Source organism: Eumetopias jubatus, unplaced genomic scaffold (assembly GCF_037043125.1).
Source record: "Eumetopias jubatus isolate StellerSeaLion01/CBP00866 unplaced genomic scaffold, mEumJub1_p1.0 scaffold_12, whole genome shotgun sequence".
Classification (NCBI taxonomy): Eukaryota; Metazoa; Chordata; class Mammalia; order Carnivora; family Otariidae; genus Eumetopias; species Eumetopias jubatus.
The window spans coordinates 26,784,815-26,804,043 of NW_028274818.1; the positions used below are offsets into that span (position 1 = coordinate 26,784,815).

Below are 19,229 nucleotides of genomic sequence, written 5' to 3' on the forward strand. Positions count from 1 at the left end.
GCTCATTTTGGCTGCTGCCAGTGTCCTTATTATTAGAAGTGTCCTTGTTACTCTTCTCCAGCAAAATTCAACCATCCATGTCAAAACTGATGACTTACCACCTTGCTTCTTGGATTTTTCCTTCATTTTCTTTGACTTAATTTCCTCAAGAGTTTTTATTCCAAAATTCAAACATTCACCTGAGAAATCCAAATAGAAATCACATGAAGAACTAACACCTCATGCCCTTTGCATTTTATTTGTGCGGAAGCACTCAAATGTTTTCTGAATGAGTAAGAGAGCATGGGTGTGTGTACAGTGGTGTCAGGGAACAGAGCGGTGGTGGTGATCGCGATCTAAATTTCAATGTATTAAAATAGTTTGGGCACATTCAACAGTGCTTTCAGATTTATGAGCAGAAAGCAGCATCAATATAGCCTCTTCTTACCTTGCTTCAAATTGACCCCAGGTTTCCGGGCAGAGGCTGTACGTAATCCATTATGAACTTCAGGAGGTGGTTGCAGGATGGGTGTTTTGGTTTCATCACCTTCCTCAGAAAACTGATCTATGTATTGACATATGAGGCAAATGTACAATTAACAGGAGGCCTCAAGCTTTAATCCTGATTCCAATTCATTGAGTGACCCTGACCATTTATTTGCCTTAAAGCAAGAGCTAAAGCTTACCATCATCATCTTCATCATCATCTGCAGCATTGATTACAACTGGTGGATGGGTGGGGCTAGGAACATTTTCCGAACTTTCTACTTTCATAACACTTCGCAGCTGAGGGGAGGGATTAGACTGGACAGACAATTTGTTCTGTTGAACTGTGAGCTGGTTAGCCTTCACTTCCTCTTCTGGTGACTCAGGCACAGTGGGCAACACAGCTAAACATACATCAGTCATAAATTAAAAATAGAAGATAAAGTTCCAATTCATCAAAAATCTTCAATCACATATGCTAAGTTTGGTGCTTTTCCTTATGACAACTTATTTCTTTTTACCTGATTTCTCCATTTTCACAATTAGGTTCTAAACTCCCAGGGAGGGTAAAAATGGCTTTTAGCTAATAACTCTTCACTGTACACAAACACGTTCAAAGTAGGTGTTCAAAAGACAGAATGATCTGGAGGCCAGATGCATAAAATTGTTTGCAAATTCTAGACATTTAATTTTAATATTGAAATTTGAGGCTTTTTGCTCAGCAAAAAAGTAGCTGTTAAAAGACATACTAGGTAACACTTCTGAACTAAACCAGAGAGGAGCAAGCCCACTTTTTTCTCTTAAATAGAGGGGAGAATATGTAGCATCAAATTTTAATCACATAAGATGTGGCTTTTAAATGGCTGATCATTCCAGTAGGAAATGTTGAAGGAGATTTTGGAAATAAAAACTAGCTTTTGGGGGAGTGTAAATTTTATTTTAGATTATAGCCTAGAGTCGGGTTGGCAAACTTTTTCTGTGAAGCGCTAGACGTTAAGTACTTTAGGCTTTGTAGACCTCTGTGTCTCAACTCTGCAGAAGGAGCACAAAATCTGGCCAGAGAAAATATGCAAATGAATGGGCATGGCTTCCTTCCAGTAAAACTTTATTTTATAAAAAAGGTGGAGGACCAGATTTGCCAAACCCTGGCCTGGAGAATCCAGTTTCTTTTGGAAAACTCACTGTGTCTGATAAGAAAATGGGAAAAGAAGCTACAGTAATCTAAACTGTCATGCCAAGAAACATTTGGGAGGCAATATGGCTTTTGGTAACAAAGTTTTAATCCCGTGATACTTAACTTGTTTATGACTATGACTATGTATCAGTCATTTAACCTTTAAAATGAAAAGTTCAGTTCCCTCATCTGTAAAGTGGAAATAAAACTACTCTCTCCCAAGACTAAAAGGCAATGTATGTAAAGTACTCTGTACGGTGTACATAGCAGGTGTTCTTAAATTGTAACTATTCTTTTAAAATGAAAAACACAACTCACTTTTGCTTGGAGGTAGGAAAAGGCCATCAACATAACGTCCTCTATTGTGATGGAAAGCGCAGTTTAGTTTCTGACATCCCACTGGCTGATTTTCCCAGTAACAAGGAATCTCACTACGTTTTTTCTATAGGAAGAAAAAACACATTTGTTTTCAAATAAAAAATGAAGTGTGACCAGTATTAATTTGGTCATTTGTTTTCTGAATAAAGTTCATTCAGGCTTCAAAGCTCAGAGGCATGTGAGCTGATTGTGAGCAGGAGGAAGAGGGGTTGCTGAAAGTGACACTCCATGCTTGAGGGAGCGATGAAGGGAGTAGGGAGTAGCTCATGTACTGTGCTGGAACCCCTAAATGGCTATATTTAATTTAGAGAAGCAGGACAATATATCAGTTAAGATTTTAGAACCAAAGATAACATTATGTTACTTACTGGCCATGTGAGGTTGGACAAATAATTTAATGCCTCTCAGCCTTAGTTTCCTCAGCCATAAAATGGCAGTAACAGGAGCTATCTACTTGGTTTCTTATGAGGATTAAATGAAATAATGTATATGAAACACTTAGCACATAGGAAGGACTCAATAAACTGCAGTTTATTTAAAACTGAGAGCTCACAGCTTTGAGGAAAATTTTCCCTTTCGAGACTTCTCAAAGTAAGGCACAAATAACACACTAAGGGTGGTACTCTTCCCTCCCAAGCTACCTCACTCTTATGAAGGGAAATGAGGAAAAAGATACCCTCACACCTAGAATAAACTGCTGGATCATAGGGCATATGTCCAGCAGAAATACATACATTAGTTCTATACATTAGATGGGTATAAAGATGTATAAAGAATAGCTCCAAAATGGAAACCCAAATGTACATCAATACCAGAATGGATAAATACATTGTAGTTTATTCGTACAATAGCATGTTATTCAGTACCGAGAAGGAATAAACCATCCCTACGCTTAACAGGACAGTGCAGAAGAAAGAAGCCAGACACAGAAGAGTGCACACTGTGTGATTCCACTGATGGGGAGATCAAAGCAGGCAAAATTTCTCTATGGTAGAACAGTCAGGATAGTGACTAGCTTGGAGGCAGTGGTTAGTGACAATCAAGGGACAAAGGGCGAAGGCAGATTTGGATCTGTTGGATTATGCTGGATCTCTCATCATAAGCAAGCTGAGGTTTAAAATTCTAGGAAAGCATAGCAGCATTACAAAGAAATCACAAAAAAATCCTCAAATGCATCAAAAAGGGCAAAGATGAAAATCTATTATATTGAGAGATTGAACACTTGATAGTACACCGTGTCAGTAGGGATGTGGAAGAACCAAATGGTCCCATGTACTGATAATGGAAATGTAAATTAGCTCAACATCTCTGAAAGGAGGTTTGGTTAAAAAAAAAAAAAAAGGTATTCACAAAATTTATGTCCTGAGTTTATTGCCACATGTATGATCACCTATTTTTAAAAAGTACAGCAAATTCCTTTACCTTTCAAAGAACTGGATTTATCAGTCTCCTGGCACACCCAAAAGTTTAAATGTAATAATAGCTATCACTGTTTTTTTAGATAAAAATTACAACAATTATTCAATTACTCCTTCCTCAAGGCAGAACTTAATGCCAATCTTTCTTGCTCCTGGGTCTGTCTTTGCTTAAGTTTTTCTTTCTTTCCTGGAAGCAGTTTTCAAATTACTGAATGACTTCTGTAATAGTATCCTCTATATACAGGAGTCATATGATATTTATTGTCAGTGTCATATTTCACTGACAAAATCTCCTAATCTTTCCATATCAATAAAATTTCCCTTTTAAAAATCCACTTACTGGATTTTGTTTCTAAATGAAAAGTAATACACAAATAATGAAAACCACTTGGAAAATGGTAATAAATGCCTGCCATGCTATCACCCAAAGAGAATCACTTGAGTACAGAATTCTTGGACGTAAAAAAAAAATTTATAGGCGTGCCTGGCTGGCTCTATTGGCAGAGCCTGCGACTCTTGTCAGGGTCATGAGTTCAAGCCCCACGTTGGTCACAGAGCTTACTATTTAAAAAAAAAAAAATAAAGAAAGAAAAAAAATTTTAAATGCCTACATGTACACTTAAAAGAAAGGTATTCCAAATAACTGCATATTTTTCACTCGGCAACACATCCTCCATAATAACATTCTCCTATAGAATCATTTCTTTAAATGTTCAAAAGGTTGAATACAGCACATGGTCCAAAGATACATAGCTGATTCTCACTATCTGAAGTCGTTATGTTTATGAGGTCACCATGAATACTAAATTATCCAATACTGAACCACTCTGCTCCTAAGGGAAATACAGAGTTAGAGTCAGGTTCCTGCAAGTTTCTGTCACATTTTCATCAATCAATACATAAACTGGTTATATGTGTGTTTGTGTTTAAAGACACCTCATTTAATATATTCATTAACACTGAACTCTAAGGCCAAGAGCACTGTAATTCACAACTGAATGAAGCTTATCTAATACATGTATTTTCTACATAAGGCACTTATTAAGAGCTTTCTTGCACTTAGGGACATTACATGGCATTTCAGCATCTCACTTGGGGGCCATTTTAATCAGTCACAAAAAAGAATCACCAACAAAAAGGACAAAATGCAAAAAAGATGGCATTAAACAGACCACAAAAAGGACACTTGCTTATAGTATGAGAACTGAAACAAGGCGGCAGGGTGTCACCTTGTCTGATCTCAGCCGGGAGTGTGTAAGTCAGGCGACTCAAATTTCTCAGTGCTCTGTACATGTCTGCAGATGGCCCGTGAAAGCACCGCAAGTACTGATTTGGGGGTTACGGATAAATTTTAGCGAGTAGGCAAATTTGCAAACATGGAACTCATGAATAATGAAAATCAACTGCAAACAGAAGGGGTTACAGTAAAAAGGCTCCTTCCATTCCTGTCCCCACTCCCTGACAGCCACTGTTGTCAAGTTTCTCCTTTATGCTCCCAGAGATTTTAAAAATACACATGCAAATAAAAAACAAATTCTTTTTTTACACAAATGATAGCATATCATGCACCTTATTCTGCCCCTCCCTTCTTCAGACAATATATCCTGATCTTTCCATACCAATAGTTTCCCTTTAAAAAACTTTTAACAGCTACCCAGCACTTTGCTGTATGAATGCCGCAAATGTGTTTTAAATGAAGGTTATTTCACATATCTTACTATTATAAATTATGCTACAATGAGTAATTCTGTCTATATCTGCTTTTGCACGTAAAAGCACACGAGACAAAGGTAGGAAAAGCATATAGTATTCCTGAAAAATGTAGCCAGGTAAGACTGTGCACAAGAGTTACCTGAGCAGCCCTAAGACGGCCACCTTAGATACCCAGCTTGCAAAGTTGGCCCTTGGAATGTTCCTAGTCTGTTAACTGATTAGAGTGCCTGCACTGTGCAAATAATACGTCTTGTGCTGAACACCGGCCATCCTTCTGGGAGTCTGGAGTTTTGGTATATGATAGGTAGAGGTCACTTATGTGACCAGCCCCATTAAAACCCTTGGATGTCTGAGTCTCTATTGGGCTTCCTTAGGCAGAAACATCCCACACATAGTGCTGCATTTTCACTGCTGGGGGAAGTGTGTACTGTGTGTGAACCCTCGTGGGAGGGAGATCATGAAAGCAATCCACACATGGATTCCTCCAGACTCTATATCTTTTTTCCCCTTATGATCAGTGCTATCTCCCCATCACTGTAATAAAATTTTTTAAATATTTATCTATTTATTTTAGGGAGAGGGAGAGTGAGCACAAGTGGGAGAGGGACAGAGAATCTCAAGCAGACGCCCTGCTGAGCTCAAAGCCAGGCATGGGGCTCGATCTTACGACCCTGAGATCACAACCTGAGCCAAAACCAAGAGTCAGATGCTCAACTGACTGTGCCACTCAGGCGCTGCTCACTGTAATAAACCTTAGCCACGAATATAACTATATGCTGAGTCTCAGGAGATTCTAGGGACTCTCTCAATGTAGATGTTCTTAAGAGACCCTGACATACCTTCTAGGGAGTTGTGCCAAATTATACTCTGCCAACAATATAATAATGTGAATTTTCAAAAGCTGCAGAGAATTTCTCTGAATTTATTCAGTGAATTCCCTGCTCTTTGGAAGATAGGCAGCACAGAATGCAGTTAAAAGGCCATTAATTTGCAGCCCACCTGGAGTAGCTCTATGAGCCCAGGCATAACAAACTGCAGTCAGTCCCTTCCTTCCTTCCCCACCTCCCTCAAACAATTGGTCCAAGGGTGTTAGGTGAGGCTGAGAAATGAGAGGCAGGCATTCCTGCTGGGAGAGGGAAGGGCACATGGCCCAGACCAGGGTGTTGGAGCCTGATTGAATGAGGAAGGCACCATGTGACAAGGTGGAACTGGCTTAGGTGTCAGAATTCATGAGGGGTTGGGAGGACATCTGTGTAGGAGCGTGGCCTGGCACAGTGTTGGAGCCTGAGCAGGGTGAGGAAAAGCTTTTGTGAAGAGATCTCAATGTAGAATGAGGAGCGTGTATTTATGGAGGGTCAGCCTAGAATGGGCAACAATGACTAAGCGGGGTAAGGAAGGCAGGGTCTTCCCAAGTGGGGGCCTGGTACAGAGTTGGAATATATTTCAGGGTGAGAAAGAGCTGGAACACATTCCAGGGTGAGAGCAGGGTGAGAAAAGTAAGCATCTCATATGGGAGGGCTGCCGCACACAGAGGAGCAGAGTCCAAAGGTGCAAAAAGGGCATTCATGGGGAGAGGAGGGGTCCAAAGTAGGATGCTGGGGACCAAGTATGGTGAGGACAAGGTCCTCATGGTGGAGCAAGGACAGAAGCCTGGTACAGGGTTGCTGGAACCAAAACAAGGTGAGAAAGACATCCCTGTAGAAGAGCAGCCTCATGTGTGATGTCAGAGCCTGAGGGGAAGGAAGAGGCTGGGAATACAATATTGGCTTACACAACAAGAGGACTGATAGAATCAGTGATACTAAGGACAAGTTTCTCACTTTTGGAGAAGAGAGTTACAAGTATGGAAAGGGAGAAGCCTAGACTAAACCCTACAGTGCCAGTGAACTGAAGGCATCTATGTGAACTCATGATTTTCAATACACAGACATAGAGAATAAATGATGATGTAAATGTTTGTATGTAAATCCATTTATATACTCTTGTTCGGTCCACTGTAGGCCTGGAAGCAGTGAGACTCCAGGAGCTGCCGAAATCTTATTTCTATATATATCATTCTTCGCTAAAAGGATCCAGGGCTCCTTAGAGAAATGACTGATTCCAGGACTGGAGAAGGAAAAATATAGGATGAGCCTTAAAAATCTTGTCAGGCCAGAACGCAAAAAGGTGTTCAAAGGATGATGAAAACATGAAAAGGACACAAAAATCAGCTTGAACAGCTCTTACTGGGCAAATCTGGGTCAATCTGAGGATTAAAAATGATAGTAATGGAGTACAACACACTGAATAAAAGAGGAAACCATGAGTTCGCAAACATAAATAAGTGGAAAAAAACTAAAAATTTGGTGAGAAATGGGGAAATGACAGGATCTCAAAGTACCTCTCCACAAAATGCGTATTAGTTACAAAGAGAAAACCTGTATAGTGAAGTAATTTCGTACAAACCACCTTAATGAAGTGATCAAAGTTACCACCACCAGTAATGGGATAATTAAAATTTTATGTGCCACCTAATGGTGTGCACTGAGAGGAATTATGATATTCCTGCCGGAGGTACATAACTTGAACTTAGTAATGAGGAAACACCAAACCCAATTGAAGGACATCCTACAAAATAACTGTCTAATAACTACCAAAAGTGTCAAGGCAAATGAAAAGTAAAGAAAGACTGAGTAACTGTTTTAGACTGAAGGAGAATGAGAGAGCAATGACAACTATATTCGACACTCCATTCTGCACTCGTTCCTTCTGCGATAGAGGACATAACTGGTAATGAATGGGATCTGAGGATTACACGAAGGTAATCTATCAGCGTTAACTTCCTAATTTCGATGGTTGTATTACAGTTATCTAGGAGAATGTCTTTTTTTTTTTTTTAAGATTTTATTTATTTATTTGACAGAGACAGACACAGCGAGAGAGGAAAACACAAGCAGGAGGAGTGGGAGAGGGAGAAGCAGGCTTCCCGCCACCAAGCAGGGAGCCTGATGCGGGGCTCGATCCCAGGACCCTGGGATCATGACCTGAGCCGAAGGCAAATGCTTAACAACTGAGCCACCCAGGTGCCCCCAAAATGTCCTTTTTTGTAGGAAATATTCATGAATGTATTTGGGAGTGACAGGGAATGTAGCTTACTCCCAAGTGGCTTAGAAAAATATTTTATAATGTACTTGCAGGTTTTCTCTAAGTTTGAGACTATTTAAAATAAACACAGAAATATAAATACTCCCCAATGATACACATATAATTTTTACACTTTAGATACATTACCAAACTGGCTCCCAGAAAATGAAACCAACTCATACTCCAAAATATCAAGATATTGAGCATTACAACAGAAATTTCACTACATTAAAAAATGTAACCTGCACATTATATATAAGATGTCATTTAAGCAGGCTCCATGCCCAGCGCAGAGCCTGACATGGGGATTGATCTCACGACCCTGAGAACATGACCTGAGCCTCAATCAAGAGTCGGATACTTAACCGACTGAGCCACCCAGGCGCCCCTTTCTCCCTATATTTTTTATTGGCCCATCACAATACCAGACTGCTTATTATAGTACAAACTAAAAACTTACATCAATCTCCATGTGCCGAAACCTGCACACCTGCCGAAAGCAGCGCCCCTCTTGCCATAATGTGCAAACAGTTTCATTTCCTAGTGCAGCTTCACAGTGACGGAAGGGACAGCTGTCACCCTGTAAATGAAAAGAATACAGAAAATAACTGTGGTACCAAAATAGATCCTAGGTAAAGTGTGCACTGTAACAGCTTCCTGGCATCCAGACAAACACAAAGGAATAAGGACAGACGGGCAAGGTAGCAAAGTGAGGTGGAAGACAAGAACAATCTGAGGTCAACAAATTTATAATTTCCTATGACCTATTTCCTGACAGTATCCTTCATTTGATTTCACAAGATAAATGACATAAGCAGAAATGGGGCTGAAAAAGGTAAGTGGGAGTATTTAAAGTGGTAGTCTTTAAAAGTGTATTTTATAGTTCTTCAAAACCATTTCATACATCTTGACTTTTGTAACTAGCTTTTGATGGAAAATCACAAATAGATTAGGATTTAGGTATAATTCCATGCTTCGTTATATACCTCTACAATGGCAATATCTGAAACAAAATGCTATAAATGCTCAGAGCTTTGCTCAAAACCAATCGTTTTAAACATGGCACTGAGATGATTTCAGAAGTTTCTCTAACAACATATACATTTATAGAATTAGTCACAAAGGAACGGAAAAGGGGATAGATCTCCCGATGAAGCTGAAGAATCAAGCAGAAAAACAGCAAGTTTTGACACAGAAAAAGCAAAAATGCTACAAAAGCTTATTTAGAAGAATGGCTTTATTACTCAGCAGGAAATCTGAAGAAAAAATCAAATTCAACCCACAACAGTTTCTAAAAGTACGATACAACCCACCTATTCATTTAATACAAAGTAAATAAAACCAAAGTTTACAAGCCAGGCCAAAGTGCTCCTAATTTGAATCAAAGGCACCCTGAACAGGGCTAATTATTAATAGGTAATTATTAACAGATAATTATTATAAGAGAAGTGAATGATGACTATATGCTGTGGACTTTTTCACTTTTGTAGAATGTGAAGAACATACATGAAAAGGAAAAAAGGATAAACAATGAATTCTCCTAGGAGTACTATTCTCTACTAAGAAAATGGTAGCAGATAATAAATGGCTGAGCAAAACAAAACATAAAAACTTAGTATATTGGGAAAATCTTATCAAATCTTATTAGAGAAATTACAGAAAGAACTGATTTTAAAGATGCCAATTCTTACTTTGGTACATGTAGAATAGAAAAAAAAATAGCAGTCTTCTCCTTGATTAGGCATGCTGGGTAGATCCTTAGATCGGAAGTGGCTTCTTGAAAACAAGCCACTGCTTCCTCAAGGCGAGGACCAGCTCCAAGTCCTCTTGAAATGGGTTTAATCTTCCAAAAGACAACTCAATCAGAGAAATCGTCTTTAAAATGCAATCCTAAAATGAGGAGACACGAATTAAAGTACTTCAGATAAATTCTTTCCTCTTCCAAATCACCTCAGAGAGCACACTGTTAAAACCAAATTTTAATTATATTATGTACTTGCCTATTCAGAGCTTTGTGAACCCTGATTAATATTTTATTCTTATGTGAACATTATACATTCTCATTTATAATGGAAAACTTTTGTTAAGGGCAGCCATGCCCTTCTTTCATATTCTCTATGGAGCTTGTTACATGGCTTCAACATGAGATTAAATAAGCACTAACTCCATAAATGATCTACATTTTAGGTCATGAATGGGACTTACATTATTTTACACAGGATATTTGCTAAATCTACATTGCCAACAAACTAGATTTTTTTCATCTGACAAAAGCTCCAATATTTTCACAAGCATTTTTATTTCAAAAGTATGTAATTATAAGTAGGTGGGAAAAACTCTCTCACTAGAATAATTGAAACAATTACCCCTGGATACATCTGTAGAACTAGTTTATGTAATGCAGATGGCCAAGGAATTGCACACCAATTACAAGGAGCAGAAGTCGTCCTTGGGATTCTTCCCATAAAACAGTGCTTACAAAAAAACCACCAACAGCCCCCACCGGCAGCCCTTGCCACACCCAGACCCCCACACTGAAGTGTTCTAGAAAGCTTCTACAGAAGTAACAACACATGACAAGAGCACATGCCAGAATTTGGAAAGGGTTTCTGCAAACTCGTACATCAGAAGACCAGGTTTCAAGAACACTGATCTATAACTTGAAATCAATTAAATCAAATTCAATCATATCTCCCACTAATAATCCTAATCCAAGCAAAGCAGGCCACAATAAAAACCAGCCTTGAAGTCAGCAACCTAGGTTAGGAATTAAGAGTCTGCCACTGAACATATACTAAAACCTTTAAAATTTGCAATACCCTCTGACTCACAATTTCATTTCTAGAATTTATCCTGAGGTAAATATTCAACCAATATGCAAGGTAATAATACACAAGAAAGTTCACTACCACTCTGCTTCTAAATGAAAACACATCCAGACACCTAAATGTTCAGAAACTGGGGTCTGTTTTAAAAAATTATGGTACATCCAAGCAATGTGATAATATGCAGCATATTACAGATTCTGGTACCAGGAAATGGGGTATGGCTGAAAAAATATCTAAAAATGTGGAAGAAGCTTTGGAATCAGGTCACCAGTAGAGGCTAGAAGAGTTTTGAGACACTTGACAGAAAACGCCTAGAAGAAACTGCTACTAGAAAATCCGAATGTGGTTCGGTGAGGTTTCTGTGGAAGCATTATTAAGAGAATGAAAAGACAAGTCCCAGACTGGGAGAAAAATCTTTGCAAAATACATAACTCATAAAGGACTGGTATCCAAAATATACAAAGAACACGTAAAACTCAACAAGAAAACAAATTAAGGAATGGGCAAGAGATCTAAACAGACACTTCATCAAGCAAGACACACAGATGGTAAATAAACATATGAAAAGATACTCAACATCGTATATCATTAGGGAATTGCAAATTCCTTTTAGAATGGCCAAAATACAGAACACTGACACCATTAAATGCTGGTGAAGATGAAGCAACAGAGTTTGGAAGAACAAGACCAAAATGTTAGCAACAGTTACTACTAGAGTGGTTGGTAGGATTATAGATGGCTATTTATTATTTTGTTTTATGCTGAGAATAACATTCAATTTTCTAATACAAGGCAACATATATGTAATAAAAAATTTAAGTCTGCCTTAATGGTTTGTCCATCACTGATCCACTACGGAATGGGACAAGGGCTGGTCCTTTAATAGCACCTCACTGATCCACCAGTAGGATTCCCCTGACCCCAAACACAAGGAATGTATTCTGTAATGGAGGGTACACCAAAAGGTAATTAAAAAAAACTGCCTCAAAAAACAGAAAACCTGCCTGAAACAGGATCAAGTTTCTCAGGGATATTCAAATAATTACAATGACACATATGCAAAAAGGAAAAGTATTAAAGGGGAATGAAAAAGTTTTACAATAGAAAAATATTTTAGAAAGGAGGGGAAAAAAAGGCTTAGGGATCAATTTCATTTTTAAAAACAATATCCCAAAGAACAAATATGAAACTGGTGCTTGTTTCAGGAACCCCCAACCCACTAATTAAACACCAAAATGGTACTTATGAAATAGTAACAAAACAGCATGAATTGCATGTTAGGGTTTTTTGTTGTTGCTTTGCATTTTAAAAAAAATGAGGCTCTGCAAAACTCCCTCAGAGGTAGGCAGAGCATGAAGACTGAATGCTGAGCAGATGGACACAGCCTTGCTAATGTTTCAACAGAACAGTAACTTCATGTATATTCTTTTTAAATTATTTTTATTTTTTATATTTTATTTATTCATTTGAGACACAAATACAGAAAGAAAGAGAGAGAATAAGCAGGGGGAGGGGCAGACAGAGAGGGAGAAGCAGGCTCCCCGCTGAGCCAGGAGCCCGATGTGGGGCTCGATCCCAGGACCCTGGGATCATGACCTGAGCCGAAGGCAGATGCTTAACCATCTGAGCCACCCAGGCGCCCCCATGTATCTGTTTTAAACAATGAACTTCTTTATTTTTCTATGGGGGGGGAATGTAACTGTTATTCAAGAAAATGGCCAAAAAGCCCTTCCCCAGAGATTTAGGAAAAAAAAAATTTGACAGTAATCACTACTACCCCAAGTTTGCAGACTCAAAACCAAGATGCATACTGATAAATTTTTTAAAAAAAGATTTTGAGACAGAGACAGCACACACTGAACTTCTTTATCTTTCTATGGGGGGGGGGGGGAAGAATGTAACTGTTATTCAAGAAAATGGCCAAAAAACCCTTCCCCAGAGATTTAGGAAAAAAAAAAATTGACAGTGATCACTACTACCCCAAGTTTGCAGACTCAAAACCAAGATGCATACCGATAAATTTTTTTAAAAGAGATTTTGAGACAGCACGCGAGGGAGGGGCAGAGGGAGAAGCAGGCTCATGGCTGAGCAGGGAGCCTGACATGGAGCTTGATCGCAGGACCCCGAGATCACAATCTGAGCTCAAGACAGCTAGCTGCTTAACTGACTGAACCACCCAGGTGCTCCCATACTGATAAATTTCTTAAGTTTTAAAAAGGAAAAACGAAAGTATTCATGCCAAGAAAATATGAATATTTTCAATAGCAAAAGTAGGAAGCCAAGATAAGTAATTGGTCCTCTCCCCTCCCACCCCCGAATTAATATAGGAAAAAGGATAAATTCCTTTAAAATTGCCACGTTCTCAGTAAGCTTTAAAGGATACAACCTGAGGGGCTCCTGGGTGGTTCAGTCGGTTAAGCGTCCAACTCTTAATTTCAGCTCAGGTCAGGATCTCCGGGTTGTGAGATCAAGCCTGATGTTGGATACCACAGTGGGTGTGGAGCCTGCTTAAGATTCTCTCTCCCTCTTCCTCTGCCCCTCTCCACCCCAAAAGGATACAGCTTGATACAAATGATTATCTGCTCTGAGAAGAGAGGAAACAAAAGAAAGTTCAAAAAATAAGAAAACTCAAAAGTTCTAGCCTCTTCCCCCAAAGAGATTTTTAAAAAAATTAGAGAGAGTGTGCATGTATGTGCAGAGGGAGGGGCAGAGGAAGAGGGAGAGAGAGAGAAAAGCAGATGCCCTGCTGAGTGAACCCAATGCAGGGATGGATCCCAGGACCCCAAGATTATGACCTGAGCTGAAATCGAGTCGGTTGCTTAACTCACTGAGCCACCCAAAAGAGATTTCAATACAAGTAAAAGAATAAGCTAATGAAAAACACGAAAATTCAATTTTAAGATATTGTCAGGATATCTCTCAGAATGCAAAAAGATGCCAACACAAGAGAAAAGGTATATAAGATGGAAATAATTCCAGGAGATTTAATTTCTATACAATGGAAATTCTAAAAAAAAAGGAATGAAATTGGTAGAGATAAGAATAAAATAATAATACAACAAAATTTCCCTAAACTGAATAAACCTGAGTCTTTAAATTAAAAGGAGTTCATCAGGGACGCTTGGGTGGCTCAGTGGGTTAAGTGTCTGCCTTTGGCTCAGGTCATGATCCCAGGGTCTTGGGACTGAGTGCAGCATCAGGCTCCTTGCTCAGTGGGAAGCCTGCTTCTCCCTTTCCCACTCCCCCTGCTTGTGTTCCCTCTCTCGCTAGGTCTCTGTCAAATAAATAAATAAAATCTTTAAATAAAATAAATAAATAAATAAATAAATAAATAAATAAATAAAGGGAAGACTATGACCTTAGATTTGGCCTTTCAAACTACATTTCAAGATCTCAGGATTTGGAAGAAGTTTCAGATGTAAGGTCTCAAAAAGTATACCATCTATATACTCCACGTATTCTTGAAAAAATTACTTAAGGAAGTATTCTAAGTTGAGAAAAAGAACTTCACTTCCACTATTTCACTGCTTTTTAAAAAAGCTTTAAAACAACTGCTTTGGATATCTTATTTATGATATAGCTGATAAATCCAAAATAAAGCAAATTGAACCACAGTATATTAAAAAAAATAAGATCACATAATCAAAAAACATTTATTCCAGGACTAAGAGTGGTTTAACATTTAAAAAATTCATTACATTAGGGACACCTGGATGGCTCAGTTGGTTGAGCATCTGCCTTTGGCTCAGGTCGTGACCCCAGCATCTTGGGATCGAGCCCCACATCAGGCTCCCTGCTCAGTGGGGAGCCTGCTTCTTCCTCTGCCTGCCGTTCCACCTACTTATGTGCTCTCTCTCACAAAGAAATAAAATCTTTTTAAAAAATTCATTACATTAATGTAATGAGTAAAAAGGGTGGGTAAAAACAAAAACTCTGGTATCTTAAAGTCTCTCTTTTTTTTTTAAGATTTCATTTAGTTATTTGATAGAGACACAGACAGAGAAAGTGAGTATGAGCAGGGGGAGGGGCACAGGGAGAGGGAGAAGCAGACTCCAAGTTGAGCCTGACATGGGGCTCCATCCCAGGACCCCAAGATCATGACCTGAGCTGAAGGCAGACACTGAACCGACTGAGCCACCCAGGCGCCCCAGGTATCTTAAAATTTCAAAAAGGAAAACATGGTTTTAAAAAAGGATTTAAAAATGGTATTTTTTTAGTTAAAATGGCTTTAAAAAAAGGTAAAATGCAGCATTTACTCCTGATAAAAGCTTAGTATGATTATAAGGAACCTCCTTAGCATACATGCTTAGTATGATTACAAGGAACCTCCTTAGCATACATGCACTCAACCATCAGAAACCATCAGCACAAGCAATATGGTAAAACACTGGAAGTGACCTCATTCCAGACAAACAAAAAAGGAGCACTTTGCTGTCTCCACTATCTGTCAATACTGTTTCCGAGTCTAGCACATGAAGTAAGGAAAGGTATAAAGACTAGAAAGGAGGAGGCAAAAAAAATTTAGTACCTACAAATTATATGCTTGCAAACTAGCAAATCTAGCAATAACTAAAACATATTTAATAAGGTATTTTTAAAAAATTGTTAAATTTCCCATGTGCTAGCTTGGTAACAAAGTCCCATTCACAATAAAGCTGTAAAACATACAGGAAGAAAACGAAGAAGTATACAAAACCTACATTAAATTAAAAACCGAGAAACTATGAAGTTACCAAGGCACTGAAGAGCTGGATAATGGAGAGAGAATGCAGTAGAGGCTTAAAGCAGTTTACTTCTCCAAATAATGTATACATCAAATGAATAGTTTATTATTGGAACCTGATGGACTATAAAATCATCTAGAATAACTAAGATAAAGAAAAATTTTAGGAGAGGACCTCACTTTCCTTGATATTATAATGGATGTGAAATACAACATTTAAGTGTAATATTCTCAAATGAGTTTAAGATCAACAGAATTTAAACAAGTCCACAAATGTGATTTGTGAAAAAAGTAGCATTTGAAATTAACAAAAAAATTTGGTCTCCCACTTGAAAAAAAAACATTTCTACTTCATACAAAAAGGTTCTAAGGGAATAAAAACAAAGACGGCGAAGAGGCTTTAGCTAACTAAAGCATTACACTAAGAAAGATTCTGGGAGTGCCTAGGTGACTCAGTTGGTTAAGCATCTCCCTTCGGCTCAGGTCATGATCACAGGGTCCTGGGATCGAGCCCATCAGGCTCCCTGCTCATTGGGGAGTATGCCTCTCCATCTCCCTCTGCTCCTCTACCCTGCTCACGCTCTCTCTCTCTCCCTCACTGTCTCAAAAAAAAAAAAAGATTCTGAATTCGTAACTCTGCTCAGCAAAAAGGAAAGTGATTATTTGACACCTTTATTGACCGTGCTTATGGGAAGGAGAGGCAATGCCATATAACTACAATCCCTAGATTAATTTTTTTTAAGTTTTTATTTAAATTCCAGTTAGTTAACAAACAGTGTCATACAAGTTTCAGGTGTACAATAGTGATTCCACACTCCCATACAACACCCAGTGCTCAACACAAGGGCACTCCTTAATCCCCATCACCTATTTCACCCATCATCCCACCCACCTTCCCTCTGGTAACCATCAGCTTGTTCTCTACAGTTGAGAGTCTGTTTCTTGGTTTGCTTCTCTCTTTCCCTCTGCTCTTTTGTTTCTTAAATTCCACGTATGAGTGAAATTATATGGTATCTGTCTTTCTCTGATGGACTCACTTTGCTTATCATTATACTCTCTAGCTCCATATATACACACACATCTTCTTTATCCATTCATCAACTGAAGGACACTCGGGCTGTTTCCGCTGCAATGAACATGGGGTGCATATAACCCTCTGAATTAGTATTCTTGTGTTCTTTGGATAAATACCTAGTAGTGTGATTGCTGGATCATAGGGTAGTCCTAGATTACATTTTTAATATAAAAAATACAACCATCCAAGTACTGCAAAAAAAAAAAAATGCAGATATATTTTTTATAAGCTCAGATTGAAAAAAAAACCTTTTCCTAGCATGATGCCATAGTTAAAAATCATAATAAAATTGACAGATTTGACTACATAAAATGGAAAAAACTTATATAGCAAAAGATCAGCAACACAACCAAAGATTAGTATTTTTACTAAAAAGGGTATGTCAAGAACTTTTACAAATAAAAAAAGACATCATTAATTACTCAGAAAATTGGTACAACCTCTTTAGAGAATTGTAATAATTCTACAAATTTACATCTGAGAGCTGGTTCTCGGGAAATAGCTCACAAAGGGCTGTTATTGGATGTGGGCTATTTTTATTTTTAATGGCAAAACTCCAAATGTCTATCAATGAGAGATATGTTAAACTACAGCACTTCCATATAAAGGAATACTATCGTGTCATTAAAAAAAAAAAAACAGATGAGGCACAGCTATGTGCATGGAACTATGTCATGGATAAACCACTGACAGTGCTTTCCTAAGAGGAAATGGAATCACAGGGAGATTCCACCTTGGTATATTGTTTTTACCTTTTTTATAAAGCGCATGTGCTATCAAAAAAGGGGGGAGGGGAAGGAAATGTTTCCATCCCCAAACCAAAAGCTTGTAAGTAATTACAAGAAAAAAAATCTTGACAATGGTTTTTTAATTTCTTACTGATCCAGGAAAATTATGCCTTAAATTACAAAAATATTCACTCCTTTAATGAGAAAAAACCCATTCCCACACTTACATTAGCTGGTTGCTCTCAACAGGAACCTCTGTGTCTTCACTGAGTTCCAATCTATTACGCCTGTAGGTCGAACCAACACTCAATCCATGAATTAATAATAATGGGGCAGAAAGAATTTTCCTCCTCACATTGCCAAGGAAACCTCTCAGCCACAATTCAAACACAGGACGTGTTTTTAAAACATCTCCCAACTACTGGGAGATTAAGTCCATTCGAATAACCTTTGTCAGACTGGAGACAGCTAGGCTTAGTTATCTCCTCAAAAACAAAAACAAAAATAAAAACCAACAAAAAAGAGAGTTCATTTAAAGATGAACTTCAGAGTCAAAGGATTATTGGAAAAAAAAAAATCCATCTTCCACAGCCGAACAATATAATTTAAAAAGAAAGAAGAAAAAGAAAAAAGAAAAAGAACACCAAAATTCAATAAGATCCAATTTCTGGTCTTCAAGATTTCTTCACCTATTAAGAAAAAAACAGAAACCTTCCCCCATCTTTATTATCTGTATAATAAAAGCATACTTGTATGAAAAAATATCAAGTGTTTTATGTATGTAATATACATATACATATATACTAACTGGCTTATACACACACACACACATATACACAAATGTGTAGAAATAAAACATTTGGGTAAGTTTTCCCTTTTAAAATACACTACAAAAGCCTTCAGATTTGGGTTCATTATAAAAATAGTGAACTTACTCTTATACCAAAGTATCATGACGTGTATCGCTATGTTACACTAAGTTGTGCCCAGCCCACAGAATAAACATGAAGGGAAATCCTTACACGTGAATCAATGTGTATAATACGGATGTATGTACATATTTCTCATCTTCAGGGAGTGTTTAACCAAAAAAGATAGAAACTTATAGTTACCGAGTAACTACAGAGTGGTGCAGCTAGCTGTGGAAGGCAGAGCAGCATTACAGCCGTCCTGAACTGGCGCTGTCACAATCCAGAAAGCTTCTATCTAATGGAAGACTTTTTCTTCCTTTATAGCAACACCAGTGTCACTGGCATGACATTCAATATTGGCCCTGCAAAGGCTTGCTTAGGCAGCCTGGTTTCGTTTTTTTTTTTTTTCTTCACAAGTGATGGCTACAACCAAAGACTTTATAATTATTCATTTACTCCAGTTAGTAAAAGGGTAAACTTTTGGAGTTGAAATTTCATTTCACAATGGTACATTTACCATTTAAGAATTAAAAAAACAAAAAACAAAAAACCCAAAAAACAAAAACAAAAAACGATTTTGATACATAGAAATGAGTTCTAAATTTTGAAACCAGCCCCGTAACAAAGCAATTTTGATTCTCATGTAATAAATACTACATAATTTCTAGGCTAAATCTTGCCAAATACTATCCA

General features: G+C 38.0%; 2 protein-coding genes across 9 annotated transcripts in view; both read right to left on the reverse strand.

Annotated features, from left to right (window-relative positions):
- Positions 1 to 19,229, reverse strand: part of ZC3H11A (zinc finger CCCH-type containing 11A) — a 41,281-nt gene that overhangs the window by 15,946 nt on the left and 6,106 nt on the right. For 4 of the 8 annotated variants that reach the window (XM_028120368.2, XM_028120366.2, XM_028120367.2 and 1 more), the window contains 7 exons: positions 17,853 to 17,912; positions 9,963 to 10,161; positions 8,732 to 8,851; positions 1,958 to 2,081; positions 666 to 869; positions 428 to 544; positions 99 to 179 (listed from right to left, as the gene is read on the reverse strand). In XM_028120368.2, coding sequence (XP_027976169.1) covers positions 99 to 179; positions 428 to 544; positions 666 to 869; positions 1,958 to 2,081; positions 8,732 to 8,851; positions 9,963 to 10,016 — 700 coding nt within the window. In that variant the 5' untranslated portion in view covers positions 10,017 to 10,161; positions 17,853 to 17,912. Of the gene's footprint in view, positions 1 to 98; positions 180 to 427; positions 545 to 665; positions 870 to 1,957; positions 2,082 to 8,731; positions 8,852 to 9,962; positions 10,162 to 17,852; positions 18,315 to 19,229 lie in introns of those variants that run through there. The other 4 variants (XR_015766463.1, XR_015766464.1, XR_015766462.1 and 1 more) reach the window with 2 other exon arrangements.
- LOC148162779 (uncharacterized) lies at positions 18,321 to 18,805 on the reverse strand. The gene has a single exon (XM_088016907.1). It carries the CDS (start codon positions 18,783 to 18,785, stop codon positions 18,696 to 18,698), a length of 90 nt encoding a protein of 29 aa, XP_087873033.1. The 5' UTR covers positions 18,786 to 18,805; the 3' UTR covers positions 18,321 to 18,695.